The sequence below is a fragment of the Mobula hypostoma genome, chromosome 14 (genome assembly GCF_963921235.1).
Source record: "Mobula hypostoma chromosome 14, sMobHyp1.1, whole genome shotgun sequence".
Lineage (NCBI taxonomy): Eukaryota > Metazoa > Chordata > Chondrichthyes > Myliobatiformes > Myliobatidae > Mobula > Mobula hypostoma.
The window spans coordinates 24184685-24212450 of record NC_086110.1 but is presented as its reverse complement, the minus strand read 5'-3'; the positions used below and the strand labels follow the sequence as shown (position 1 = coordinate 24212450).

The 27766-nt window shown below is 38.7% G+C and overlaps 1 protein-coding gene across 2 annotated transcripts in view; it reads left to right on the top strand.

Annotated features, from left to right (window-relative positions):
• Positions 1 to 19903, top strand: part of nfatc3a (nuclear factor of activated T cells 3a) — a 181114-nt gene extending 161211 nt beyond the window's left edge. Inside the window, exon 10 of one of the 2 annotated variants that reach the window (XM_063066830.1) lies at positions 15594 to 19903. In XM_063066830.1, coding sequence (XP_062922900.1) covers positions 15594 to 15715 — 122 coding nt within the window. In that variant the 3' untranslated portion in view covers positions 15716 to 19903. The remainder of the gene's footprint in view (positions 1 to 15593) is intronic. The other variant, XM_063066829.1, reaches the window with a different exon arrangement.
• Positions 19904 to 27766: the final 7863 nt, after the last annotated feature.

Here is a 27766-nt window from a genome sequence, read left to right as displayed (position 1 = left end):
TATCATACTGTCAAGCAAAGTGATTATTATGTTTAGTAGTAACTTTCTAACTTGTGCTTGGTTTGGGCTTCTTCAAGTCAAGTCGGAGCCTTTGTTTGAAGCATGGACAGACAAGTTTAAACATGGAGGGAAGAATGATTGTTATTAGGGCAGCATTTGAAAGTGTGCTAGCAAGGAGCAGTTGGAAATTTCAGTTTTAAGATGAATCAGGGAAAATTCTCCAATGGCGAAATCATAGAACATAGCACAGCATAGGCTCTTTAACCCATAACATTCTTTTGACTTTTTATCCTACTCCTAGATCAATGTCACTTTCCTCCTGCGTATTCCTCCATTTTTCTTTCATCCATGTACCTATCTAAGAGTCTCTTAAATGTCCCAAATGTATCTGCTTCTGCCACAATCTCTAGCAGCACATTCCATGCGTCCACCACTCGCTGTGTATCAAAAAACCTATCTCTTGACATTCCCCCCCCCCCCCCGCCTCCATACTTTCCTGCAATCACCTTAAAATTATGCCTACTCATATTAGCAATTTACACCCTGGAGAAAAAAAGACACAGGCTGTCCACTGTATCAATGCTTCTTATCATCTTGTACACTTCTACCAAGTCATCTCACATCCTCCTATGCTCCAAAGAGAAAAAGCTTTAGCTTGTTCAACTTTACCTCATAAGACACACTCTATAATCCAGGCCACATCCTGGTAATTCTCCTCTGCACCCCTTAAAGGTTCCACATTCTTTCTATAATAAGTTGACCAGAACGAGATATATTTAGCACAAATTGATAGAGTAATAGTTATTGAAGACTAATCCATTCATCTCAAGACACAAAAATATGCAGCAGTGGCATTATGCATGTGCATTTTAAGCAGTGGCATGCCCTGAGTTAGAAGCTCAGAGTAGGAATCTTTGATTTGATTTGCAGCTCTTGGATAATTAAGCCACCTGCTCACAAATGATGTGATCTGTATACTCTTAAGGCTTCACAAGTGATAAACAGTGACAAACGTCAGCCAGGGAAACCCTCTTTACTTTCAAAAACTCTTAATTGAATTATCTTCATTGAACTCACCCAGCTAAAAATCTGGCACAATATAGCATCAATGATATAGGTGGTTTTCTGTAGTGATTGAGTTATTACCTGAATTCCTAAAGTCTTTCCACTATTTGCAAGGGACAAGTAAGATTATAATGGAAATCCCCACATTTGCTTGAATGAGTGCAGATCCAGCGACAAAGTATTAAAGATTCAAGATTGTTTAATGTCATTTCCAGTACCCAAGTGTAAAGGAGCACAAAATAATTATTACTCCAAATCCAAGGAGGCACACAAAAAAACACAACAAGATAAAGAACATGAGAATAATTTAAAAAGCATAATAAATATAAATAAGGTAGCTTACATACATAAATTGATTGTATGTCTGTAAAATGACACTAGGCACAGGAGTGTCTGTACATAAGGTGACTGACAGGAAATGATATAGTAGGGGTGGTTGATGATGTGGAAAAGTGGGTTAGTGGGTTGAGGTGTTAATCAACCCTGGTCCTTGAGGAAAGTAACTGTTTTTGAGTCTGGTGGTCCTGGTATGGATGGTATGTAGCCTCCTCCTTGGTAGTAGTAGGACCAACAGTCCATAAACAGGGTGCATGAGATCCTTCATGATGTTACTGGCCCTTTTTAGGCACCTTACTGAATATATGTTCCTTATGGTACGTAGTCTGGTGCCAGTGATTTGTTGGGCATTTTTGACTTATGGTTGTGGAGCCTTCCTGTCCACTGCATACCATATTATGATGCAGTTTGTTCGGATGATCTCCACCGTGCATCTCTAGACCGATGTGAATATAGACATGCGGAGGGGTGTGAGTTCTCCTGAAGTAAACCATCTCCTTTGTCCTGTTTATATTGAGGAAGAGGTTATTTGCCTGGCACAGGGCCTTGGGCTCTTCCACCTCCTCTCTAGGCCATCTCATCGTTGTTGGCGATGAGCCTCACCACTGTCGTGTCATCACCAAACATGACAATGTGCAGTCATGTGTGAGCAAAGTGTACTGCAGTGGGCTCAGCACACAACCCTGGGGAGCAGCCATGTTGTGAACGATAGGGAGGGAAAAATGGTTGTGCATCCTGACTTGAAGCCTGTTTGTTGGGAAGTCTATAACACCCAGTTGCACAATTGTGTATTTAGACTGAGGTGTAGAAGTTTGTTCAACAAGATCTGTGGGATAATAGTGTTGAATGCCGAACTGAAATCTAGAAACAGCATTCTGACATAAATGTCCTTGTTTTCAAGGTGTGACAGGGCCAGATGCATTACAGTTGCTACGGCATCTGTCATAGAGGGTCTCTGTCAGTAAGCATATTGGTGAATGTCCAATGTGGCAGGAATGAAGTTCCTGATATCTGACATTACCAACGCCTTCACCCTTCACTGCTGTAGGGCAATATATAGTAACCACGAGATGTGCTGCAGCAATTGTAAAGGATTCAGCAGCAGCAATGCAGAAACTCATGACCTTATCATAAATTCCCAAATGATTTCTGCTTTGCCTACTTCAGAGAAATATTCATCTGGCAAGTGCAACAAGGTCCTGAATTACCTGCTGATCGTAACACCAGTGTGTATCATCATTATGGTCTTGTTTTTGTGGAAGTGTTTTGGGGAGAAGCTGGTGTCATTTTTCCATGTTTCTTTCCTCCTCCACCGCCTGTGCCTGTGAATAATCACTGCTTATCATTGATTCCATTCCAAAATCTTGTTGCACTTTCTGTCTGTGACGAAGGGTCTCGGCCCGAAACATCAACTGTACCTCTTCTTAGAGATGCTGCCTGGCCTGCTGCGTTCACCAGCAAATTGTATGTGAGTTGCTTGATCTAATTATTTTTTTTATTTCACAGCATTATATAGGTTAGAGCAGATTAAACTGCAGATGTTTATTGCAAAGTAGTAACTAGTTTGAAATGTTAGTACATGTTGTAGGCTAATGACCAAGGTTGCATTTTTTATAAATGATTGGTTCTTTTTGGATGGTTGGCTGGACCATTAGAAGTGAAACTTGCAGTTAAAATAGTTAAATGTTACTGTCATCAAGACTGAGCCAAGAACTTTTCTAATCCACGACTTGATGCTATTCACAGTACCAGTGTGACAATGATGGATGTTAGTAAATTACATTACACATCTGAAAGATAAAATATACTGATTTGCAGAGCCACAGGTAAAAGCTCAACTGAGAAATAAGTGAATGCTTACTTATTTTCAAGTTGATGCTGCAGTTTAGTTTCTGGCTACATATTTGACCTGGAATTGGAGAAGATTTGTAAAGCATTCAAAGTAAAACCCACATTTGGCTCACATGAAAGCCCAATTGTTGGAGCTGTTTATATTCAGCATGCAAGCAAGGTGCCTCCAGAGAAGCATTAGGAAACCACCTTGTAAATTTGATCCTCTGAAAAAAAGTATTATTTTGTTAATGTTACAGAGCTACTTTTGATTTCAGCATAGTTACATGAATGAGATGTAAAACTGTTGAGTTTATTTAACATATTGGACGGAAAGTAACTTGCATAAAAAATAAAGGCAGGATCAGTTTGCTCTGCCGTTCACCAAGATCATGATTGATCTATCTCATCTGCATTTTCCCTTAACATCCAAAATGATCTTTGTTGTGAATGAATACAATGACTGAACCTTCACAGCCACCAGTGTCAGATTTATTACCACTATCTTATATGAAATTAATTGTTTTGTGGTTGCGGAAATAAATAAATAGTGCAAATAAAGGAATAATGCAATCATGTTCACTATTCAGAAATTTGATGGCAGAGAGGATGAAACTGTTTCTGAATTGTTGAGTGTGGGTCTTCAGGCTCCTGTACCATCTCTATTGTTGTACAAAAAGTGGACGTGTTCTGGATAGTGGGGGTCCTTAATGATGAATGTCACCGCCTTGAGTCATCACCTTTTGAAGATGTTCTCAATAGTGGGAGACTTGAGGCTATGATGGAGATGGCTGAGTCTACAATCCCCTGAAGCTTCTTGGGATTCTGTACCTAAGAGCCTCCATACCAGTTAGAATGCTCTCCACTGTACATCTTAGAAATTTGCAAGGATCTTTGATGACATACAAAATTTCCTCAAACTCCTAATTAAGTAGAGCTACTATCTCTTTCAAAGCTGGAATGGAGATCATTGAGTCCTTTATTAATTTCATCCCTTGTCCTCACCTACCACCCCATCAGCCTCTGGGTTCAACATATAATTCTCCGTAACTTCCGCCACCTCTAACGGGATCCCACTACTAAGCACATCATTCCCTCCCCCCCTTCTGCTTTCCGCAGGGATCGCTCCCTACGTGACTCCCTTGTCCATTCGTCCCCCCCATCACTTCCCACCGATCTCCCTCCCGGCACTTATCCTTGTAAGCGGAACAAGTGCTACACATGCCCTTACACTTCCTCCCTCACCACCATTCAGGGCTGCGGGCAGTCCTTCCAGGTGAGGCTACACTTCACCTGTGAGTTGGCTGGGGTGATGTACTGCATCCAGTACCGGCTCCTGATGCGGCCTTCTATATATTGGCAAGACCCGATGCAGGCTGGGAGACCGTTATGCTGAATACCTACGCTCTGTCTGCCAGAGAAAGCAGGATCTCCCAGTGGCCACACATCTTAATTCCACGTCCCATTCCCATTCTGATATGTCTATCCACGGCCTCCTCTACTGTGAGATGAAGCCACACTCAAGCTGGAGGAACAACACCTTATATTCTGACTGGATAGTCTCCAACCTGATGGCATGAACATTGACTTCTCTAACTTCCGTTAATGCCCCACCTCCCCCTCGTACCCCATCCCTTATTTATTTTTTTTCCTTTGTCCCCCTAACTATAACTCCTTGCTATAACTCTGGGCTCTCTTCCCCCTTTCTTTCTCCCTAGGCCTTCCGTACCTTCTCCAACCTCATATCCCTTTTTGCCAATCAACTTTCCAGCTCTTAGCTCCATCCCTCCCCCTGCTGTCTTCTCCTATCATTTTGGATCTCCCCCTCCCGCTTTCAAATCTCTTTCTATCTCTTCTTTCAGTTAGTCCTGACAAAGGGTCTCGGCCTGAAACGTCGACTGTACATCTTCCAATAGATTACGCCTGGCCTGCTGCATTCACCAGCATTTTTTATGTGTGTTGATTCTCATTTTACACTTGGTTCTCAAATATTTCTGGCAGGGTTTGTGCGTCTTCTGTGAAGACAGATACAAATTGGTTGCTTTCTTTCTCTGCATTTCCTTATTCTTCTCTGAGTTGGCTTATCTTTAGGAGACTCACATTTGCCCTTCCTAGTCTTTTATTTTACTATGGAAGCTCTTAGTCTGGTTTTGTTTTTTTGCCAGTGAACTCTTATATTGTATTTAACCAATTGGTTTTTTTGTGTTAAATATATCCTGCAGATGATTTTGCAGTGGTAACTTGAATTAATACCCTAGTCTTGTTAATTAAGTAGTATACCTTTTACACAGTAGAACTGAAGTAATATGATTTGGGGTTCTTTAAAAATATTGTAACAACCTATAAGAATGTTTTCAAATCTTTTTTTGTTGTTATTGTGATAAAAGAATTTTTCAGTTGGCTCTATTATTCACTTGAAACTTTAAGTACAGTGGATTACGGTTAATTGGGACCCAGCAGGACCAGTACATTTTGGCCCAGTTAAGTGGCTGTCCTAATTAACTGAAGTTCCATGATGTAGTTAAAAGATATAAAGAAGACAAATTGTCTTTTAACTAAAGAACAAATTATGTAATTAAATAACATGTAGAACAAATTGGAACACTATCAATACTACTGCAGTGCTATAAAACTGTGTACAAGTTGAGCACCCCTTATCCAAAAATCCAAAATCCCAAAACCTCTGAAATACAAAATTTTTTGAGCACTGACATGACACCACGAATGGAAAATTAAGAGTGGATTCATCAGCGTTGAAGTGAACATATCTCGCTTAACAGTATGCTAATCATAAAATGAGCACAGATCTATTACAACGAACTGAAAATTGAAGGAAATGTAAATATTCAGCTAGCTGGTTACAGAAATTTAAGAAGAGGCACAATATTAAAAGTTTAAAGAGATTTGTGGTAATAAGGCATCTGCTGATCATGAAGCAGAAGAGAAATTGAAGGGCCAGAGCAGCATGCATTCATAACAGAACAAGAAATCATGTCAATTTATAAAATCAAAGAAGGATTGCTATGACAAAAACCCATGTTAATGAGGCAGATGACACTGGAAGAAACATTCAAAAAAGTCATCCAGCAGAGCACTTCCTCATCCCAAGATGATGGTTCAATGTACACATTATCATTTCATGCATAAAATTATTAAAAATGTTATATAAAACTACCTTCAGGTTATATGAATAAACTGTATATGTAATGTAAATAGATTTCGTGTTTAGACTTGGGGGTCTCATCCCCAAGGTACCTCATTATATAGATGCAAATATTCCAAAATCCAAAATCTGAAACACTTCTGGCCCCAAGCGTTTTGGCTCCTTATTCTTATCAACTGAGGAATTCATCCAGTGTACCTGTACATGACCACGATCTCTTGATTGACTGTAACGGAACAAAATCAGCACAGACATCTAGTATAAGATAATGGACCACCTTCGTCCCATGCTATTGGCTATTGCATCCTCCAAATTTTCATTTCCATTGTAACATTCAAGATAATTATCAATACCTTCAAATTCTCCATAGTTCCTAACTTGTTGAAGTAATGAAATAGTTTCATTTTCACTCCCAGCTGTTTCTGGCATCCCCAAGCCTGAATGCTTGAAACCACATTTAGCAAAACAGTTCTGAGTTGACTTGCTGCTTATTTCTCACCAACTATCAGTGACAAAAATCATTGCTTTTTGAACACAAACACACACAACTGATGCTTTTTAAAAACTTTACTCAAAGCACGGTGCAGTATCTAACAGCCGCACAAGTGCATGTGTCTGACACTAGTAAGAAACTGTTCAGTAACAGCCTCCTGTCCCAAGTAAACAGCATACTGTCCCAAGTAAACAAAGGGTATCCTGGGTATTTCCTCAGTTTTTTTTTAGTTGTCCCAAATAAGTGCCAGCCCCGATTAACTGATGGCCCAATTAACTATAATCCACTGTATTTCTCTTTAGTTTTAAATGTATTTAATATGCATTTTTAGTAAACATCACAAGTTGCTTCACAGTTGGAAGTCACGCCCAAGCAGGAACATACTGTAATGGTTACCAAATGTAATAGCTTTTAATTGAGGCTTGAATGGGGCAGTGATGTTACAAGCTGAGAGTTTAAAGAGACTGCAGCTATACACACAAGTTGTACTTGAGTTTATATCAATGATAGAACAAGAAATTGGCAATGGGAAGGATCAGAGTCAGAAGTGGTTTCAAAATAAGCTTGCTGAAATGAATGAATTCAAAGGATGCCATAAGGAATTAAATAATAGGAAGTAGTATTGAATACATGCTGATGCATTCCTAATTGAAAGACTACTCTCATATTGACTCTCGTTCTCACTCACTGTACTTTCTTACGGTGCAATATTCAACGTATTCATTCAGCTTCATTTATGTTCCTTTGCTCATTTTTGGTAGTTGACCCAGTAATACGTACAATGCAGAACCAAACTTTAACTTCAACATCCAACCCATCAGCAAAAATAGAGAACAGAATTGAATGGTTTGTTTTAAATGTGCATTAGTTTATACGTCAATGTATAAAGATGTACATTGTCCTATTTAAATTAGAGAACAGAATTGAATGGTCAATTGATGGAAAATTGAAAAAGACAAAAATAGATGAGAAAAAGTATGCTGGTTTCATTAGCAATGACAGTCTTGCAAGTTTCTGAGGAACCAAGTATACCATTTTGTTTATTGCAAAAAAAAATTTAGAGCATCATTGTTTTATGAATGATTGCTGGGCAAAGGCAGAAGTGGTAAAGGTAATTTGAATCACACTGAATATGTTTTGGAGGACTCTTCAGGTGGTTTAGTTTTCCAAAACAAAATCTGAACCTGTCAAAGTTTGGTAAGGAGAGCATTCAATAATGTTGAAAGGGAAAGTTCATGGCAGCTTGAAAGTACAACCCTGTTTGAATATTTATCATTTACATTAATTTCCAGAATAAAAAAGGACTTTGACCAACTTTCAGTACTTAGCAGTTCAAAATAATTCTCTAAAAATTTTGAATATTTTGTTTGATGTAGCCAAAAAAAATTTTTTTTGAAATTGGATGCTTGGTGAGGAAGGATATTTTCTTCAAATCAATCTTTTGAAGTAGCTGGGTCAGTTAGCTTCCGCTGGTCTCCAAATCATATTGATTTGAAAATTAAAGTTACAGAGAAAGCCAAATGCACATCAGGATGTTTCTATTTTCCATACCTAGATCAAACTTTAAAGGCTGTAACAATGTCACTCATTTGCAGAAGTCTTAGTTCCATAGAGTCATACAGTAATACAACATGAAAACTGGCCCTTTGGACCAATTGGTCTGTGCCAGCCACAGCATCTTCTCTACCAGCCCCAGATACCCAAGTTCGGCCCATGACCATCCAACCTCTTACCCTCCCATTTAAATGCCTCTTAAGTGTTGTATGCTTCACTCACTTATTTGCTTCATTCACCTATCCTGGCAGCTCATTCCAGGTACTGACTAACCTCTGTGTAAGAACAGTTCTCTCAGTTCTCATTTAAATTTCTCCTCTCTTGTGTCTGTCCCTGTTAATTTTGGACGCCCCAACCCTAGAGAAAAGACCATCCACCTTAACCATATCCCTATGATTTTATAAACTTTTATGAGATTATCCCTCATTCTCTAAGAAATAAAAATCCAATTTGACCAACCTCATTCTTTAATTCAGTGTCTCTAGTCTTGGCAGTATCCTCATAAATCTCTTGCATCCTCGCCAGGGTGACCAGAACTGTACACTATACTCAAAGTGTGGTTATACAACTGCAATAAGCTGCCCCTAATCCGAAGCTAAACTCTGTGCTCTGACTGATGAAGGCCAGCATGCTAAACACCACCTTGTCTGGTTGTGCAGACACTTTTGACAAATTGTGCACTTCTACTGACATAGAACATGACAGCTTCTATTTATTTAAAATATGACTAAGCCAAATAGTAGCTACTAAAAACTTGATTTTCTTCAATTGAACAAGGTAGAATACTTAATGGATGAACTCTTTCCTATTTGCAAAGAACATGAGAAACAGGAGCTGGACCCATCAAGCCTGCTCTGCCATCAATAAAACATCAGCTGATACGGCCATGATAATTATCTTGGACTCTGCTTCATCTGTAGTCTTTTCCCCATAACCCTTAATTCCCCTGAAATACAAAATTCTACCTAATGTATCTTAACAACATACCCAAGATGCTGGAGGAACTGTAAGTTAACTGTATCTTAGTTGTATTTAATGAGGCAGCCTTGACTGCTTCCCTGGGCAGAGAATTCCACCGACTGACTGCTATCTGCGAAAAGCAGTTTCTTTTTATCTCCATCCTAAACCTAGACCCTGAGTCTGGAGGTTATGTCCCCTAGTTCTAGTCTCACGCACCAGTGGAAGCAACTTACCTGTCTTTATCTTATCTAACCCTTTCATAATTTTATGTTTCTATTACATCCCCTCTCATTCTCCTGAATTCCAGCAGTGCCCTCCAACAACTATTAGCATCTTACTTTGCACTATGACGATAGTCAATGGAAGGCTTTCTAAACTGTCATTGATTTTAACTTAATAGCTGACCTTTGATACCATGGGGTCAAATGCTGCTGTTGTCAAGTGAGGTTACTCTCAATTCACCTCAAGAATTCAGAGCTCTTATTTTGTCTGTGTTTGAACCAGGGCTATAATGCAGTCTAGAGCATAAGACATAGGAGCAGAATTAGGCTATTCAGCCCATCGAGTCTGCTCTGCCATTCCATCATGGCTGATCGCTGATCCCTGATCCCAGATCCCACTCAACCCCAATACACCTGCCTTCTCGCCTTGTCCTTTGATGCTCTGACCGATCAGGAAACTATCAACTTCCATCTTAAATATACCCAGAGACTTGGCCTCCACCGCAGTCTGTGGCAGAGCATTCCACAGATTCACTCCTCTCTGGCTAAAAAAAACCTCCTGTATTCACTAATTAAACGTAGCAGTATGAAATAGAGAAAATGAATATTTTATAACTGAATATTATATTGAGAGCTAAAAGATAAATATAGGCTATTTCCTCAGTGTAATAAGCATTTTTAAAAAGAATTGGGTCAAGCATAAACAAATGGGATTGCTACTATTTTCCCATTAGTAGTAGCACACTATTAGCAAATATTAAATTGAGGTAAATGCCATGTAATTAAAATTTCACCTTCAGAGATCAGAATTGTGTTTTCGCTTAGATACCCAAATGGTTATTACTCCTTGATTAGATATAAGTCACAGATATTTCTGGCTGTCATCAACTACTTTGAAACATGGACTATAATATATCCTTTGTACATTGCAGAAGCAGGTGTTTCATGTGCACTGTTCAAAGGATGAAAAAGATTGTTGACTAATCAAATTTGAGTTGGCAAACTAGCATATAAATAGGAATCCTGAATTGTAGCTTATTAGAGGTGTTCATTTGTAGTTCACCATTTGAGTCTTTTTAAGAGAGCACCTCCTGTTCAAATATTTCCGCTAATACATAAATTTTCACTCTACAGATTGTCACTTATTTGAGACAACAGGTTATATGGACTAAACCTTTTTTTTTATTTTGAAAGTGTTATCAACTTGAATACCTCAAATATATGTTCAGTACTTTCGGAAGTCTCACGTCTTTTTAGCTCCCCATTAAATCCGAAAGAGTTAAGAGTGTCTTTTTTTCATATGTTTGCACCACGCTGTGTTGTAAATCTGACAAGCATTACATGCTGTACTTTGTTTAGAATGAGTGAATAGTTCTTTTTCCCCTCCATAAAGCAAATAGTTGAAAAGATGGGAAGATGAAGTATGCAAATCAGGTTCTTTGGTTATAAATCCAATCATAGATAAAGATGGTAGATGATTCAGTGGTAGATTTGAGACTTGAATCTGAGACTGGATGTGGCACACAGGTATGCTACTTGATAGCAAAAATTGATTTCTACTGTTGTTTAAAAAAAAATTGGAACAGCTTTGTTTCTTCTCGAGCATTAAGATAATTTTATAATTGCCGTCTAACATTGTGGGACATGCCTGTCTAGATTGAACAGGTAGCAATTCTGACAATGAAAAATGTATATGAAACAATTCTACCTTTAAAAGCATTTTTTCTTGATAGAAAATTACCAAGAAGGTGCAATTTACACTGGGCAACTAAGATTTTGCTTCTTGAATACATTTTGGTGTATCTTGTAGATTTTCAGCTGCTTATCATGAAAATCACCGTGAAATTTCCCTTTTTTTAAAAAAATCATGCACCTTTTTTTAAATTCACCTATATTTGTTATTTAAATTCATAATTCAAGTCAGTTAAAATGTTGCCCACAATGTAAGCTGAAACGTTTTGTATGTTGTTCTGTTATGCCTGGGTATGCATAGGCAGGGTGGATGCTACATGGTAGGACAGGTTTTAGAAAGGCTATAAATTTCTGTTAAGGATTTCAATATTTGAGACAGATGCTTCCCAGAATAACTTGATGCCAAGATTAAGGAAGGCATTTTTGTTAGTCCACAAATCAAACAATAACAGGCAATTCAAAGAAATTATAGTGGGACTGGAGAAAATTGCATGGAAGGCATTCAAGGATGTTGTTGAAAATTGTCTTGGCAACTACAGAGCACCAAACTACATGCAGTAGGTTGACACCATGCTTCAGGCATACAAAACCATGAAGTGCAATATGTCACTAAAGATTCATATTCTGCATTTCCTTTGGAGCTCTTTTCTGCAAATCTTGGCGCTGTCAGTTACAAGCATGGTTTAAGGTTTCACCAGGACATTCCGGTCATGGAGAAATGGTATCAGGGCAACTGAAATCCATCAATACTGGCGGATTACTGTTAGACACTTAAGTGAGAAGCCTCGGGCACCACGAGTACAAATGAAAATCATCAACAAAACATTTTTAGCTTAGTTGAACTACTGCAAAGCGTCAGTGCCATTATTTAATTAAGTGCATTATGTTCAACATAAATTAATTTCCTGTTTTTCCAAATTCCTACGTGATTTCTGTAGTTTGAAATTGTATTTGTGTCCAAGTGGTATATCATAAACAAAGAAACTTGAGGAAGCAACACCTTAGAAAAAAAATTGTCCAGTGTTATTAAAATGAGTGACCTGTTTTCAGCCTCCGTATGTGGCTTGAGGAACTGATAATTTTATCCATTTTCTTGTTGACACCATCCTATGGCTTCCTCACTTAACTGCAAAGCAAGCTGTGAAATTGTTGACTGGTCCATTTACAACAGAAACAAATTATTTTGCCTACACTAGAGGCTGGTGTGAATCTATATTTGTGAAGGTATTAGGTATTGGTTTCTTTACAAATGTTCGGCGGGAGGAGAAGATGGTGGCGCGATGCAGCTTGCAGCGGCCACTCAGTGGTGATGTCTGTTATTTGTCAAGTAGGGTGCCGTGCACAATCCTGATTTGATTGAGATGGACGTGAGAGCACGGAGGAACATCTGGTGAAACTTCTGAAATGCCTGCTTCACTGCTGCTGCTGCTACTGTGTGGTCCATAAATCTCCGGAGGAGAAGGCCCCGAGTCCTCGGCTTTGCTTGTTGCTCGGCGGCCGGGATGGGGTCAAAGCGCTCGGCAGAGGATGGTGCTCGGTGTTGGAGGGCTGGCCGGAGGCTTGAAGTTTTTGGATGGACTCATAGTCCGCTGCGGTGGGGTGCTTCCAATGGCGCTGCATCGGCAAGTTTGCAGCGCTTGGAGGTTCATGGCAGGGAGAGTTTCTCCCTTCTACCATCTGCGTGAGATAATGGGGCTATCAGGACTTTGAGACTTTTTTTTTTACCATGCCCATGGTCTGCTCTTTATCAAATTATGGTATCATTCTGGAGGAACGTTGTATCATTTTTTTTAATGCATGCATTTCTAAATGACAATAAACAAGGACTGAGTGTCCTCATAATCTAAATATTCAATTCCTTTATTATTTCTGTTTTTGATTAAGGTTTATTAACTTTCTTAAAAATAAAGAAAATAACTTGGAAACAGGATGTCCAAATTTCCTTTCAAAGGTTGAATTTTACTATTTAATTTTGCTGTTGATTTCTTGTCATTGGACTATTTCTTAAAAATAAATCTCTGGTTTAAAAAGAATTACAACCATGATGAAAATCTAATATAAAGACAGAGAATAAAGTGGATTCTGCTTAATTGGGCCAGGTATCAACTGGGGCTGCTGCTTATTTGGGACAACTCTTAAAGACAAAACCAAATCAAGAAAATTGCTAGGTTTCTCTTTATTTATATGGGACACTATGCTACTAAATTGGAGCAGGAGATTTGCCGAACAAGTTCAAACTAGCATCTGTCACACGCTCTTGTTTGGCCGTTATACGCAACACCATATCTAGAGCAAACAGTTTTTAAATAGCATCAGTCATGCGTTTGTCTTCAAAAAGCAGTGATTTTTGTGATTGACAGCTGGCAAGAAATAAACAATAAGACAATTCAGAACTGTTTTGCTCACTGTGGTTTCATGCATTCAGGCTTGGAGATGCCAGGAAGGGCTGGAAGTTAAAATGATTTCACTACTTCAAGTTAGGAACTACAAAGAATTTGAAGATATCAACAATTATCTTGAAGGTTACAATGAAAATGAAGATTTGGAGGATGCAGTCATCGATGACATTGTATAAAGGCAGTCTATTATCTGCACTAGGTGTCTATGCTGATACTGTTCATCGCGCACAGTGGATGAATTCTTCCATCAGTAACTATTAGGAACTAATACAGTTTTGTAGTACTATTGGTAGTGTTTTAATTTGCTCTGTATTTAATTTAAATATCTAAATTTGTTTAATCAGTTTGTCATTTTATGCCTTTTTTTAAACTATTTCCATGAAACTTCGATTAATTGGGGCCGCCGTTTATTTGGGCCAAAATATACCAAAATGCGTCTCAGTTAACTGGAATCCACTCTATTAGAAACTCAGGCAACATCTGTAATGACGGGAACAGAGGTACTATATTTGGTCGAAGACTCTTAATCTGATCAGGGAAAGAGAGAACACCAGGTTAGTTATAAGCTGCAGAAGTGATGGTGTGGCCAAGATGGTTAGCCATTAAAGGAATGCCTCCAAGAAAGGGTCTTAAGCTGCGATGGTGATAAGCTGTTTACAAGGCCAATTACGATGGCCTTTCTCAGCTCACACAAGAATTCCCACAAAAGTTCCAAGTTTCCTGGCTAGTTCCTGGCTGTCGTCCCAGTGCATTTCAGCGAATGAGCAGAAGTTTGTTGATGTTCTGTGGGATCCACAAGCACATTGATTTCATTAGAGCAGAAAAAAAAAATGATTTATATAAATTCCTTTCCTTAAATTTGTGCAATATACCTATTGAAAACATTAAAACAATGTGAGTTTTGACAGCTGCCAAAACTAATGGCAAAATTGCCAGCTGACAAAGACTTTCAGAGAAGTTTCCTGGCTAGACCTTGTCCTAAAATGGCCACAACACTCTTGTCTTTTGAATCCCAACCATCACTCATGGCCACCCACGCAATTTTAACACCACTTGACCAAGAGTGATTGCCTTCTGTACTTGGCTTGGCTGAAGTAAATTTAGATGCACTTCCACTTCAATGTTTTTGGCAGTAGAACTCAATATTTTGAAGTGCCTTGTAGCTGGGCTCTATAGATGGTGTTTTGTGCTGCTCACTACTTTCTTTCAACTTATAGGCTAAGCAATTAGCTTATCCATATTACCTGGGAAATTTGCATCAGAAACTAATAAACATTTTACTTATTCAGGGTGGTTGACTGTGAAATGAGAACCTTTAAATAACTGCCTATATGCAACCATAGCTTAAAATATTTACTTGAAGTGTGATACTTCAATAAACAGATCAATATGCTACATGAGAAAACAGGAATAAATTACAACAGTGCATTGATCCATTCATCTTGCTATTGGAATTGATATTTTTCCCCCAAGGTTGTGCTCCAAATGATGCCAGTAAGGGTGCTACTATTAACTGTTTAATATATTGTATTAAAATAATGCTATTGTTGCAGCATGTTATATTAAAAATAAGCATTTTAAAAACTATTCATTTTTAAATGCTAGTGTGCTGGTAAGGCCAGCAATTCTTGTCCCTCCCAATTGCCTTGGAGAAGAAAGTTGGTGGTGAAATGCCTTCTTGAATAGATACAATCCTTGTGTACTCCTAAAGCTGTTCAGCTAGAATGTTCAAACATCTTCGTCAAGATTGAATGCCTGTTGAACTATATTCTTGTCAAGTTCTTTAAACTGTTAATATTTGACATCATAATTGTGACTTTTTTCTGGGATAATTATCTATTTCTGGAAATGTCCTTACTTTTCTTCTTTCTCTCTGCTAGTGAACGAAATTATTGGAAGAGATATGTCACAGATTCCAACGTCTCGTGCAACAGCAGCACACGTGCAGCCACAGTGTGCCTGCCCTGAAGCTTTGGAAAATGAGATACCTGAAGGAGTTTAATGTCAGCTACAAACAGCATGTATTTAGTTGTCTTGCTGATCTTCGTCAGGTTGATGTCCAACATCAATCCCACCCTCAACCCCAACTTAAAAATTTGCTGTGCTTCCAACATTGTGGCCTTTTATAAACTGGAACAGTTGATCCGTGCATAGTTCTACAAGGGGTGCTGCAGTTCTATACTGAAGTTTAACCATATGGTGTCAGTCCTGCATTGTAATGTTCCATAAATGCTGTCTTCTGTTTCCTGCATTTAACAGCAACATGAATAATAACTCTGAAAAAGCTTAGAGGTGACTTTAATCTACTGTAGCAACACTTTGAGAGTTTGCTCTTCTTAAGTAGGTTAATTCAAATAATGTGTTGTATATGGATATTGTACTACAATTAAGGTAATTTGAATCTGCTGTAGTACCTACCTTAAAATATTACACATGTTTTAAGCTAAAATGGGGTTTAGTGAGGTCTGTGGTTTGGTGTTAATACAAATAGATGGTAAAAGAATTGCTGCAAATAGTGACATCTGCATTTTGTCATTCTGAAGGGTGCTTTTTAAGCTTATAGGTTTCTTAACGATGAAAACTTCCAGAGATAAGTAAACCTGCCCAGTGTAGCTAATAATCATGAAACCATCGTGTAAAAATGACTTAACAATTTATTTGTTAATAGGAAGCAAAGCCAAATGTACAATTGCATTTGTTTATAAGCTTAAATTGGTATCTTGTAGATTTAACAGACCATTCCATCATGGAAATGTGTGGTCAGGATGGGGAGGGAGGGTGAGGGAAACAACATTCCAAATTGAAGGAGTTTTTGCAACTTTGTAGATGTTCAAAATAGCACAAATACAAGCGCCTTACTAATTTAGCTTTTAGAAGTTGTCAGAAATAGAATTAATGCCTTTTGTAACAGATGTATGGAATAAATAATTTTTACTATGTCACAATTTAAGTTGAAGCCATCAAATACAAGTTAAAAGGCAAAAGTTTGCAGAGGATTTTAAGTGCTTTGGTCATTTACAAAAACCCATGTGACTCACGAATGTCCACTGGCTAACTTCATCTGGCAAGTCCCATGAAAAAGCAGTCGTATTAGCTGTATATGCAATATGGAACTGTGGGGGAAAATAGTTCACTTAATAGCACTGGTAATCTGTTTTTATATATAATTAGGATTGTTTAGATCAGCTATCAGATATTCTGGATTACATTTTAAGTAATTATAGATGGAGTTATAATTCGTGACTTTTGTCTTTGGTAAAGTGGAAATAAAGTTGAGAAACAATTGGCATAAATTTTAGGTTGTAACAGTGATAAAACTATCAGCATTCTCTGGCTTAGCACCATAAAACGGACAGCAAATTAATTTTCCTTGCATGTGCAGTTTAATGTAGAAACAACGTTGCTGTCACTGATTGAGTGCCCTGCAGGTTGTATTTCACAGCCTTTACCACTAGACTTGAGGAAAATTAGTCAAAATAACAGAATGGTATTTAAGCTATTTTCAAGTGAACTGAATAATATGCTGAAAATATTTTGCTTTAAGGTCAAAATTAGTTTTTAATGATTAAGATAACGATGGCTTAACAAACTTTCTGGCCCAAAAACTGAATCTCTCAAATAAATATTTCAAAATATTAGTGGATTTTAAAATATTTATTTTTTAAGATGTTTATTTATATTTTAGCTTCTATCATAATCATTTGTGTAAGCTCCAATCTCTATTTTTCCAACAGAAATGTTTAAAGTGTTTGCTAAAAATTGTAAAATTGTGTCTTTTCCTTTCTGGTTTGCTGTCTAAGAAAAAGTTTCAATGTGATTAGCTAGTCAACCAGCTTGATGTAATTAATTACGGCTGCCAGATCATGTTGAACTGATGCCTTACAGCAATACCCATCAGAAAAGGAAAGAATCCCATCTACCCCAAAAAACCACTGGATTATTTTGTGGACAGTTTTTTTTTGAGATCAATAGCAAGTGCCATTACTTCACCAGTAAGTACAAAATCTGGGCCCAGTTTTTCTTCTCAGAGAAGTTGTGCAGCATTCAAAGGACTAGCATGTGGAATAGTTGAAGTCCTGTTTGTTCAGCTCCATAGCAAACTGAATCATCACCACATTAAAAACAATGCAGTAGTCACTTGTGTAGAATACCAGTCTTAGAAAACATTTTTTAAAATTAAAATGCAAATGAAGCAACTCCTCTATTGGTCTATTCTGTATTTGTTCTTTTTATAAAATGCACACTGAAGGGCTGTTTTATAAAATAATACAAATACAGTTTAGAGAATGAGACATGAAATGATGTAATGCAGAAAATGAAACAAAAGTTGCTGTTATTCTTGTCAGGATAATAAATTTATTTTTTAGGCTTGGAATGCTAAGAAAATCATGTTCAATGCAAAGCAAAAAATTGACACCGCATGAGGAATATTAAAAAAACACAAGTGTTTAATTTTACTCACCTTCTTAAAAAAAAATTGAAGGACAATTTTGATTACTGTGGGACTCAAAAAGTCCTATTTGTAATTAATAGGGAGTTATTTGTTTTGAGTTTTTACATGTTGGGTGTTGATCTTCTAACTGCCAAATTGCAATTTCACATGTGGAAAAAATAATGAATTAGTTAATGAAGCAGGATTATATTTTGATGACTCTGCTCTCAGTTTTAGGAAGCTCTGACCTGAGTATCTTTTCTTGCACAATAGTGAAATGTTTCGTTGTTTTCCTGTCCCAATGCTGAACCATTATGATAAACATCAAACTTGGTTTAGTTCACATTATATCTAGCACTTATTGCAAAAAGTAATCAATGATGACTTGTACTGCTTTCCTGCCTTAGCTTTTGACCTTGAATATCATAGCATGTGGAGTTTGCAATGATTGGCATACCATGTGAGTTGTCCTTGCAAATTCTCTTAAGTGACTTGTGAAGCTGTACTATACTAGTGTACAGAAGCTCGTAAACTCCCCAGAAAATCCTATGCACTGAACCTCCCGTTGCCTTCAAAATTACCTTGGCGCCTGAAGACGTAGAAATTCTAGAACTGCTTTTTAAAAAAATCTATAGCTGTGGTCATCCACTTCTATATAACTGCTTTGTCAAGGATTACATACAAAGGTCTTAATAAATTGGCATTTTGTTGGCTCTTTCTTTAATAAGTATGTAGAAAGCAACAACTTCGTGAATCTTGTTTTTGTTTTAATTGATTGTCATAAAAGCACAGACTTTAGGCTATGCAAATTCAGCTTTGTTAACAGCACAGTGGAGTTTTGGCCTGCTGGTATTTACAAAAGATAAGCTGAAATATATGGTACCCTCTGCGCTGACTGGATGTGTTATTTAAAAAAAACACTCGTAGAACTTTTGGAAAGCTGTAGGGAAAGCCTTAACACTTTATTCAAATGCTACAGAAATCTGTAAATTTCAAACAACTTTGGTTGTATTTTAGTAAAATAAACTACATTAAGGGTACTGGATTATAATTGTGTTAGTTATAAAAAGGATGGAATTGGGATTGTATAATTTGGAACTGAAACTGGCTTCAGTGCAATTATGTTCATCCTTTGGAAAACATTACTGTGTCAATGGAACTGCCATCCTTTTTTTAACCAAAGAATAAAACTTTCACTTGCTGGTGTGAACACTTGCTTTAAAACTCTATTTTTGATACTCAAAACAGATGTCATTCCTAATGGTCGATTATTCAACAATTGTATGTTTTGTAGAAGGAACAAAACTACTACAGGCTACGTCAGCTATTTTGCAGATGTTTACAGAGCCTTGTAATTTCATGTACATTTTGTATTTTTAAATTTTGTAAGGAATTTTAAGATTGCTGTGCTGTTGAGAGACGTACAAATGAAGGAACTTACATCTAGGCTCTTAAATCATAGTGTTTAAATAAAATGTAAGATGTGTAACATTGAGTGCTTTTATCAGTTACTTGAAGTTACAGGCAGAAGGTTTTAATGTTCTTTTTTAAATGGTTATTTCACATAAAAATATACAGATTTGAGAAGAATACAGCAAACTCCATCTTAATTAACAATCAAAGGCTATGATGTCAAGCCATGTAGTGTATGGTGGATGATGGTGTTCCCTGCTTTTCTCTTGAAGAAGTTGTACCTTAATAAATGAATGGAATACACAGTGCAATTCAAGAGGCAGCTCTTAGGCCATGGGGAAGAGGCAACTACAAAGAACCCTGGTGAATAATTTGCTGTGGCAAACAGGTAGGAGACACATCTGTAGCAATCAGAAACTACGAAGGTACTGCTTTTACTCCGATCTACTTCTGACTACAAGTTACTGCTGCTTAGTTCATATTGTTTCTGGTTAGACATGTAGTTTACTAGGAAAAAGAGCTGGGGAAGAAACCACTTGGAGTGGTCTGTGACATACGGAATTAGCTAAAAAATCTTCTTGTTCCTCGAAGAATCTTTGTTCTTCCGACACCCATTCCACACGCAATTGCTCCTTCCTATACTAAATCCTGTCCTTCATGAAACCGCAATTTCCCCCCTTTTCCACCTGTAATTCCATCCCCTCAAACTTATTTGCACAACTCCCAAATCCAGTCAACTTGTGAAGACCTTTCCAATTATCATCATGGGAATATCAGAAGAAACTCTTTTTGCAGGTTTCCTTATGAGGGGTGATTGATAAGTTCGTTGCATAAGGTAGAGGGAGATGAATTATTAACTTCAAGCTTTGTGCATTATCACTCAGAGTTGAACTGCACATGCATGTAACAAGAGCGTCTTGGACCTCCAGGTGCTCCACAACAGGGTGATTGATAAGTTCGTGGCCTAAAGTAGAAGGAGATGAGTTATACAGCACTCCTTACATGCATGTGCAGTTCAACTCCTTGAGTGAAAATGCAGAAAGTTTGAAGTTAATAACTCATCTCCTTCTACCTTAGGCCACAAACTTATCAATCACCCCTGCTGTGGACCACTCCTGGAGGTCCAAGACGCCGACCTCTACAAAGAAGGGATCCGTATGTTCCACAACTGCTGGACTAAGTGTGTAAATGTAGGAAAAATAAATGTGCTAGGTTTTCTAAAATTGACTCTTTCTACCTTAAGCCACGAACTTATCAATCACCCCTCGTACAACACCTATTATTCTGTGCTGCACGACACAAACCTCAAGAATAAAATACTATGGTGTGTGAACAATGCACAAAATTAATGCGAGCACCTAGATTATTTCTCCCTTTCTCCAACTTTGGCTGATAGAAATTATTTAAAATTTAATAAATATTCTTAACAATCTCAAGGGAAAGATTATCCTTAAAGCAATCGATTATAAAATATTGCTAATGCTGTTCCAACTGTTCTCCACCTCAAACCAGTGTTTTACTGCTTTGTTGAAATGAAAAAGAATGTAACTGCTGCTGGATATCTGAATGAAAAACGGGAACTTCTAGGAAAACTTAGCAGATGAGGCTGCATCCATGAAAGTCACAATGTTTGGAATCTGTGACAGAGGAACTGAGAGATACAAAGTACAGCTAAGGCTAGAGACCTAAGAGAAGAGAATTCTAGGGATATCTAGGAGGTTAGGCTGCATTTATGAAGAGAGAAGACTCAAGTTAACGTTTTAGCTTGACAATTTTATATCACAACTAGCCAATCATTATAGTCATAGTCATACTTTATTGATCCCGGGGGAAATTGGTTTTCGTTACAGTTGCACCATCAATAATAAATAGTAATAAAACCATAAATAGTTAAATAGTAATATGTAAATTATGCCAGTAAATTATGAAATAAGTCAAGGACCAGCCTATTGGCTCAGGGTGTCTGACCCTCCAAGGGAGGAGTTGTAAAGTTTGATGGCCACAGGCAGGAATGACTTCCTATGATGCTCTGTGTTGCAACTCGGTGGAATGAATCTGGCTGAATGTACTCCCGTGCCCAACCAGTACATTATGTAGTGGATGGGAGAGATTGTCTAAGATGGCATGCAACTTGGACAGCATCCTCTTTTCAGACACCACCATCAGAGAGTCCAGTTCCATCCCCACAACATCACTGGCCTTACTAATGAGTTTTTTGATCCTGTTGGTGTCTGCTACCCTCAGCCTGCTGCCCCAGCACTCAACAGCAAACATGATAGCACTGGCCACCACAGACTCGTAGAACATCCTCAGCATCATCCGGCAGATGTTAAAGGACCTCAGTCTCCTCAGGAAATAGAGACGGCTCTGACCCTTCTTGTAGACAGCCTCAGTGTTCTTTGACCAGTCCAGTTTATTGTCAATTCGTATCCCCAGGTATTTGTAATCCTCCACCATGTCCACCCTGACCCCCTGGATGGAAACAGGGGTCACCGGTACCTTAGCTCTCCTCAGGTCTACCACCAGCTCCTTAGTCTTTTCAACATCAAGCTGCAGATAATTCTCACACCATGTGACAAAGTTTCCTACCGTAGCCCTGTACTCAGCCCTATCTCCTTTGCTGGTGCATCCAACTATGGCAGAATCATTAGAAAACTTCTGAAGATGACAAGACTCTGTGCAGTAGTTGAAGTCTGAGGTGTAAATGGTGAAGAGAGAGGGAGACAAGACAGTCCCCTTTGGAGCCCCAGTGCTGCTGATCACTCTGTTGGACACAGTGTTGCAAGCACACGTACTGTGGTCTGCCAGTCAGGTAATCAAGAATCCATGACACCAGGAAAGCATCCACCTGCATCGCTGTCAGCTTCTCCCCCAGAAGAGCAGCAGGGATGGTCTTGAACGCACTGGAAAAGTCAAAAAAACATGACCCTCTCAGTGTTCACTGGCTTGTCCAGGTGGGCGTAGACACGGTTCAGCAGGTAGATGATGGCATCCTCAACTAGTCGGGGCTGGTAGGCGAACTGGAGGGGATCTGAGTGTGGCCTGACCATAGACCGGAGCAGCTCCAGAACAAGTCTCTCCAGGGTCTTCATGATGTGGGAGGTCAATGCCACCGGTCTGTAGGCTTAAGGAACAACTCTTAACTATGAACATTGCCTTCAGGACTCAATATTGAATTCAATATTTTTAGAATACAGCCCTTTCCCATTTGTGTCAGAACTGACCAGTCCCATGAAAGGTCGTTAATCTAACATTAACTTTTTAATTCTCTCTGAAGTTAATGCCTGATCTCCAGGGTGTTTCAAGTTTTCTCTTATTTCAGATTTCTTGTTACTGCAGAGTGCTGTATCTCACAGCTCTAGCATTTTATCCTCCTTCCCTCATCTCCAGCCAGATCAACTGCAATTATCAAGCCTTCAAACTCTCAGCTACCACAGCAAAAGATATTTTTGAAATTATATTTCTAAAGCGTGAACCTTAGAATTGGAATTGGTTTATTATTGTCACGTACTAAAGTACAGTGAAAAGTTTGCCTGACATGCTGTTCACACAGATCAAATCATTGCACAGTGCATTGAGGTAGTGCAAAGTAATATATCCAACATGTATCATTGGGTTTCACCCCTGTCTAATAGCCCCACTTACACAGTAGAATTTATAAACAGAATTTCACATGAATAAAAATGTGTTTACAATTAATTCATTTTAAGGGAGACTTCCTTAGCTGTTCTGGGGGTAAGGTGCTGCCCTGTGACCTGAGGGAATGTCGTTGTATTAACAAGTTATTCATCCATTACAGAGAATGTGACAGTTAAAAATCTAGAAAAGTGGATATTTCCATGTTATCTAAATCACTCCACTTAATAGTCATAGTGAATGAAGTCCAAAGACAACAATGGTGTAAGAATATAAACACAATTGAACTTGCCCAAATAAGTAAATTCCTGAAACAAAATAGCTGTACTACAAATGGGTTTTATTATTAAAATTTATTAGTAAGTTGTGCATATGGTGTACCAATATACACAGATTATAAAGTTTTGCTGCCGATTTGAGAACAGTGGAGTGTGTAGTTACTAATGACAGATATACAGTAATGAAATTATTACAGTATTTCATAATGTGCTCCAGAGCATCCATATCACCAGTTTCTCTGTTTGTTGTGATTTTCAAGAACTGAAATGGAATCTAAGACCATAGCACTAAACAAATTAAATAGTAGTTTGACCCTGCTCATCTATATTATGCTCCAAGTCACAAAATACTGTATAACAAAATAAGGTTGCTTAATCATCTAAATTGTATGAGATCCTGCATACTGTGGAATGATTGTTGGAGTCAGAAGGGGTGGTTTGAGTATCTCAGAAACTGCTGATCTCCTGGGATTTTCATGCACAACAGTCTCCAGAGTTTACAGAAAGATGTGAGAAACCAAACTAACTGTGATTGGCAATTCTGTGGGCAAAAACGCCTTGTTAATGAGAGAGGTCAGAGAGAATGGCTAGACTGCTTCAAGCTGACTGGAAGGTGACAGTAACTCAAATAACTATGCATTACAACAGAAGAGCACCTCTGGATGCACAAGACTTCAAACCTTGAAGTGGATAGATTACAGCAGTAGAAAACTGAACGTACACTTTGTACCCACTTTAGGTACAGGAGGTACCTAATAGTATGGTCACAGAGCATAGGTTTAAGAATATTAAGTGAAAAAGAGAAATTATAGAGAGAATAGGGTCCCTTGAAGAAAGGAGAGAGATTTAATAGGAATCCAAAGGACAACTTTATCTCTGAGGTTAAAATATGGAATGCACTGCCAGAGGAGATGGTTGAGGCAGGTACATAGATAAAAGATAAATTGGTAAATTAGTTTCTCATAATTGTCACATTTACCAAGGTACAGTGAAAAACTTGCCTTGCATAGCATCCATATAGAGGAATTCATTATAACAGTGTATTAAGGTAGTACAAAGTAAAGCGTTAACAGTGTGCAGAAGAGTGTTACAATGCAGAGAAAGTGCAGTGCAGGTAGCCATTAAGGTGCAAGGCCACAACAAAGTAGATTGCGAAGTCGAGAATCCATCATGTTGTACTAGGGAACATTCAGTAATCTTGAATAGCAGGATAGAAGCTGTCATTGAGCCTGGTGGTACGTGCTTTGTGGCTTTTATATCTTCTACCAATGTAGAGGGATATGTGCCAAATGTAGACAAGTGGAACTAGCTTAGATGGAATTCTTGTGGTCACCATAGAGCAGTTTGGCTGAAGGCCGTGTTTATTTGCTGTATGATTCTGTTATTCCAAGTACATGCAAAATGCTGGCAACTATCCAAATTCTAACTTAAAAGAACTATTCTGTAAATTGTACTGTATGCATTCTACACTTTAGCTAATTGACCTTCAGTGTTGAGGTAATAGAGATGCTACATAAATACAACTTTTCAAATTCTTTCTTTTCTACAGTACAGGATTCTGTGAAGTATAGATCCCATGATCTGCAGAATAGTAGGAACCAAGTCATTTAACATTATGCCTGTGTGAATCCCCACATCATCTGGTGATCCTGTGAACTGTGTCTCAGAAGCCGGTGTCATAACATCCTTCAAAAGGGTGACCCTTCACAAGGCATTGGGCCCCAATAGTGTACTTTGGCCCGCAACTGCAAATCTGTGCTAACTAACTACCTGGAGTGTTTAAGGACTTCAAACCTCTCACTGCTGCAATCAGAAGTTCCCATCTATTTCAAAAAGGGTATCAATCATACCAGTGACCAACTAAGAAGGTCGTTAGGAAGGAAAAGATGAATTATGAAAGGAAGCTGGCGACTAATATCAAAGAAGATACTAAAAGCTTTTTTAAGTATATAAAGGGTAAAAAAGAGTTGAGGGTAGATATAGGACCAATAGAAAATGACACTGGAGATATTGTAATGAGAGATGCAGAGATGGCAGAGGAACTGAATGCCTATTTTGCATCAGTCTCCAGAGTGGAAGAATCTGCAGTATACCAGACATTCAAAAGTGTCAGGGAAGTGAAGTATGTGCAGTGAAAATTATTACTGAGAAGGTGCTCAGGAAGCTTAATAATCTGAGGGTGGATAAATCTCCTGGACCTAATGGAATGCACTCTTGGGTTCTGAAGGAAGTAGCTGCAGAGATTGCAGAGAAAGGAAAATCCTGCCTGACTAACCTACTGCAATTTTTTGAGGAAATTACGAGCAGGGTAGACAAAGGAGATGCAGTAGACGTGCTGTACTTGGATTTTCAGAAGACCTTTGACAAGGTGCCACACATGAGGCTGCTTAGCAAGATAAGAGCCCATGCAATTACAGGGGAGTTACTAGCATGGGTGGAGCATTGGCTAATTGGCAGAAAATAGTGAGTGGGAATAAAGGGATCCTATTCTGGCTGGCTGCCGGTTACCAATGGAGGTCCTCAGGGATTGGTGTTGGGACTGCTACTTTTTACGATATATGTAAATGATTTGGACTATGGGATTAATGGATTTGTGCCTACATTTGCCAATGATACAAAGATAGGTGGAGGACCGGCTAGCGTTGAGTAAACAGAGAGCCTGCAGAGAAACCTAGATAGTTGAGGGGAATGGGCAAAGGAGTGGCAAATGAAATACAATGTTGGAAAGTGTACGGTCATGCACTTTGGTGGAAGAAATAAATGGGCAGACTATTATTTAGATGGGGAGAGAATTCAAAATACAGAGATGCAAAGGGACTTAAGAGTCCTTGTGCAGGATACCCTGAAGATTAAGCTCTAGATTGAGTCAGTGGTGAAGAAGGCAAATGCAATGTTAGCATTTATTTCTCAAGGTATAGAATGTAAGAGCAGGGATGTGATGTTGAGGCTCTATAAGGCACTCATGAGACCACCCGGAGTATTGTGTGCAGTTTTGGGCTCCTTATTTTAGAAAGGAGGTGCTGACATTGGAGAGGGTTCAGAGAATGTTCACGAGATTGATTCCAGGAATGAAAGTGTTACCGTATGAGGAATGTCTGGCGGCTCTTGGGCTGGAGTTCAGGAGAATGGGGGGGGGGGGGGGCGGGATCTCATAGAAACATTCCGAATGTTAAAAGGCCTGAACAGATTAGATATGGCAAAGTTATTTCCCATGGTAGGAGAGTCTAGGACAAGAGGGCACGACTTCAGGATTGAAGGATGTCCATTTAGAACAGAGATGCAGAGAAATTACTTTAGTCAGAGGGTGGTAAATCTGTGGAATTTGTTGCCATGAGCAGCTGTGGAGGCCAAGTCATTGGGTGCATTTAAGGTAGAGATAGATAGGTTCTTGATTAGCCAGGGCATCAAAGGGTATAGGGAGAAGGCAGGGGAGTGGGGATGACTGGTAGAATTGAATGGCAGAGCAGACTCGGGCAGAATGGCCTACTTCTGCTCCTATATCTTATGGTCTTTTAAGAGATGGGTGAATTGTGTGAACATCTTTTGCCTGGTAGCACTCATATCTACTATGAAGTGTTTTGAGAGGTTGGCCATAGGCAGAGTTTAACTCCTTCAATGCAAGGAATTAGTCTTGCTGCAATTTGCTTACCACCACAAGTCTACAAAAGATTCAGTCTCACTAGCTCTCTACATGGCCTTGAACCACCTGGACAATAGCAAAACAGACTGTGCTTCATGAATTGCAGTTAGAAATTCAAAACCATCATCCCCTCAGTACATGCTGCAAAACTGGGCCTCTGTAGTTCCCTCTGCAACTGGATCCTTGTCTTCCTTAACAGGAGACCACAGTCAGTGCAGACTGGTAATTACATCTCCTCGCTAACAATTAACACAGGTGTACCTCACAGATGTATGCTTAGCCCACTGCTTTACTCTCTACACTCATGACAGTGTAGCTAGGCACAGTTCAAACACCATCTATGAATTTGTAGATGGCACCACTGTTGGTAATATCTCACATGGCTATAAGGAAATACTTCAGCTGGCAGAGTGGTGTCACAGCATCTGCGCACTCAACATCAGCAAAGCCAAGGAATTGACTGTGGACCAGGAAAGGGAAGTCAGGAAGTCAAGCCAGTCTTCACTGAAGGATTAGCAGTGGAAAGGGTGAGCAGCTTCAAGTTACCGGGTGTCAACATCTCAGAAGAAGACATGCTAGCAGCTCTACTTCATTAGGAGTTAGGGGAGATTTGGTATGTCAATAAAGACTCTAGAAAGTTTCTACGGACATATG